Source organism: Carassius gibelio, chromosome B18, assembly GCF_023724105.1.
Source record: "Carassius gibelio isolate Cgi1373 ecotype wild population from Czech Republic chromosome B18, carGib1.2-hapl.c, whole genome shotgun sequence".
NCBI lineage: Eukaryota > Metazoa > Chordata > Actinopteri > Cypriniformes > Cyprinidae > Carassius > Carassius gibelio.
The window spans coordinates 856,322-858,771 of NC_068413.1; the positions used below are offsets into that span (position 1 = coordinate 856,322).

The 2,450-nt window shown below is 44.5% G+C and overlaps 1 protein-coding gene across 1 annotated transcript; it reads right to left on the bottom strand.

Moving 5' to 3' along the window:
* Positions 1–297: 297 nt before the first annotated feature.
* Positions 298–1,974, bottom strand: LOC127977872 (ribonuclease P protein subunit p25-like). Its single transcript, XM_052583056.1, has one exon. The coding sequence runs from the start codon at positions 1,533–1,535 to the stop codon at positions 900–902; it is 636 nt and encodes a 211-aa protein (XP_052439016.1). The 5' UTR covers positions 1,536–1,974; the 3' UTR covers positions 298–899.
* Between the last annotated feature and the right edge of the window lie 476 nt (positions 1,975–2,450).

Sequence of the window (2,450 nt, forward strand, 5' to 3'; positions counted from 1 at the left end):
AAAGCTCTGAAGAACTGTGGGTAATGAATAATACAATGAAAACACTCCTATCTCAAACTGCATCTTAACAAGGTTTTACCGGCCCTCTAATAAAACAACAAATCTTTCCAGAAGCACGAGACTTTATGAAGCATCTGAAATCATCTCCATCTGACTCTGAAGCCCATTTGAGCCGTTTGCGCTTCTCGCTCTTAAAAATAAAGCTGTTTGAAAGGTTCTTCACAGCGACGCTAGAAGAACAACGTTTGATTCAAGGAAGCATCTATTTCTTACCTTTTTATAATCTGAAGAGAAACTGAAAGGTTCTTCAGATGTTTGAGGTTCTTTATGGAACCGTTTAGACAACAAAGGTTCTTCTGTGGCATCGAGAAGCCCCTTTATTTTTACATAAATGCTTTTACTAATGTTTTAATTGCACTTATGTGCATTTAGCAAATGTATGCATTTTCCAACTGCATTCTATTTTTTATGCATTTCCGGGGAACACTCGTCTCATTACATCTAAAAATTAAATTGCATGCTCAAAACCTGGATTTAAGATCAAGACTGTGATGTGATGTGTATTTGTGGGTTGGGTCAGCTCTCTAATAAAACAACACAGCATCACTCCATCTCACTCTGATGCCCATCTGAGACGTTTGCATGCATCGGACCGGTTTTAACCAAAGAAGATGGTTCTGCTTAAAATGTTTTTTAAAATCATGTTTATTACATATATGCATGTGAATCAGTTCATGCATTTCCAGGGAACGCTTGTCTGATTCTATCTAAGAATTAAATTGCATGCTCAAAACCTGGATGTAAACTCCTAAATCAAGACTGTGGTGGGATGTGCATGTGTATTTGGTTGTGAAAGTCAGTCAGGCTGTTTCCGAGAGAGTTTCGGTCTTTAATGATCCTCAGAGACAGACTCTCTTCGCCCGTGGCTCTGTCAGAGACTCAGACGAGTCTGCTGATCGTTTCTCCGCCGTCTGCGAAGCTTCTCCTCCGTTCCTCTCGTCCCACAAGCCGTTCTCCGGAGGCTGGTAGCCCGGTTCCTGAGGGTCCAGTGGGTCTTTGGAGAGCAGGATGCTGATGGAGGGAAGCGTCCGGTGGACGGTCACCTCTGAATCGCCTCCTTCTTGGCTCTCCCAGACCTCTCGCAGACCCTTGTACTGCAGCTTGGTCATCTGATGGAGGCCGCCGAGCTTTCTCTTCATGATCTCGGCACACGTGATGGTTTTGGTCACGGCTCGTCCGGACCCGGTGAACACTACCTGTCTCAGTCCGGTTTGACCGGCGTCCCGGGCGTCGCTCTGCATGCGTGTCATGGCGAAACCCATGAGATTGCGTATCTTGCTGCCCTCCTTCACCCTCATCTCCAGCACTCCTGAGGGAAGGCCGGGGAACGGACACGTGCTTTCCTCTTCGATCCGACACACTTTCTTAAACCCGCCTGCGTGACTCTGTTTAAGGAAAGGCGACGAAGCGGAGACGTTTGCAGTCTGACCCGGAACGGACAGAAGGGTGTCCGGATCAATGCTGAGCTCCATCATCTTAAACGCTCAAAATGCATGCAATTCCCCCGAAATCATCTGTGATTCGTGTCCTTTTTAACCAGAATTTAACTCATGACTTAGATTTAAAAACAGACAAAATGAACTGTAATTCACGTGCATGTGAATAACACGCATGTCCTTCTACAAGCAGCATCCAGTCGCCCTGGTAAACTTTTTTCTCCTAGACTTGAACTTCTGGAAATTAAGTGGCAATTCCTCCGAGGTGTTTTGGGCACACTTACTTCTGCGGGACGATCCAGCTCTTGTCTTGGGTTGCTCCGTTCTCTCCTGTTGTCCTTTTTTGCACTTTGTGGATGCAGTCTGTGGAGTGCATCGTCCTCTCTTTCGCTGTCCTTTACTGTTTCTCGTCTTCCTCCACGTGCCGGCGGAGCTGCAATCTGTCTGTCTCTCGCCCGGCGCTCGTGCTGCCTCGTAAATACTGCTGAGAGAGAGAGAGAGAGAGAGAGAGAGAGAGAGAGAGAGGGTGAGAGAGAGGGGGGGGGGGGGGGGGTGAGAGAGAGAGAGAGAGAGGGAGGGGGGGTCAGCCTTCTTAAAGCAACAGTAACCTCAAATCCCAAATAAACCGTATTATTAAACAAACACTTCTTGGGGAAATACTTTCTTCTGTTGAAAATGTGAAAATGTTTTAAATCACAGATGCACTGCATCCGCTGATGTACACTTATTTCATCTTCAATTTAGTTTCAGATCTAAATTTGATCCATTGACACGACTAACAAGATAGAAACGGTTCATGCTTATTTTAACAAATGAAATATATGTAAAAAGTTTATTATATTCATATTCATATATATATATATATAGAGAGAGAGAGAGAGAGAGAGAGAGAAAGAGAGAGAGAGAGAGAAGTAACATGCAACAATAACAAATAACAATAATTTTTTTATATTA

Excerpts from the sequence above, each read along its gene's own strand:
- LOC127977872 (XM_052583056.1), bottom strand. The coding sequence starts at position 1,535 with ATGATGGAGCTCAGCATTGATCCGGACACCCTTCTGTCCGTTCCGGGT.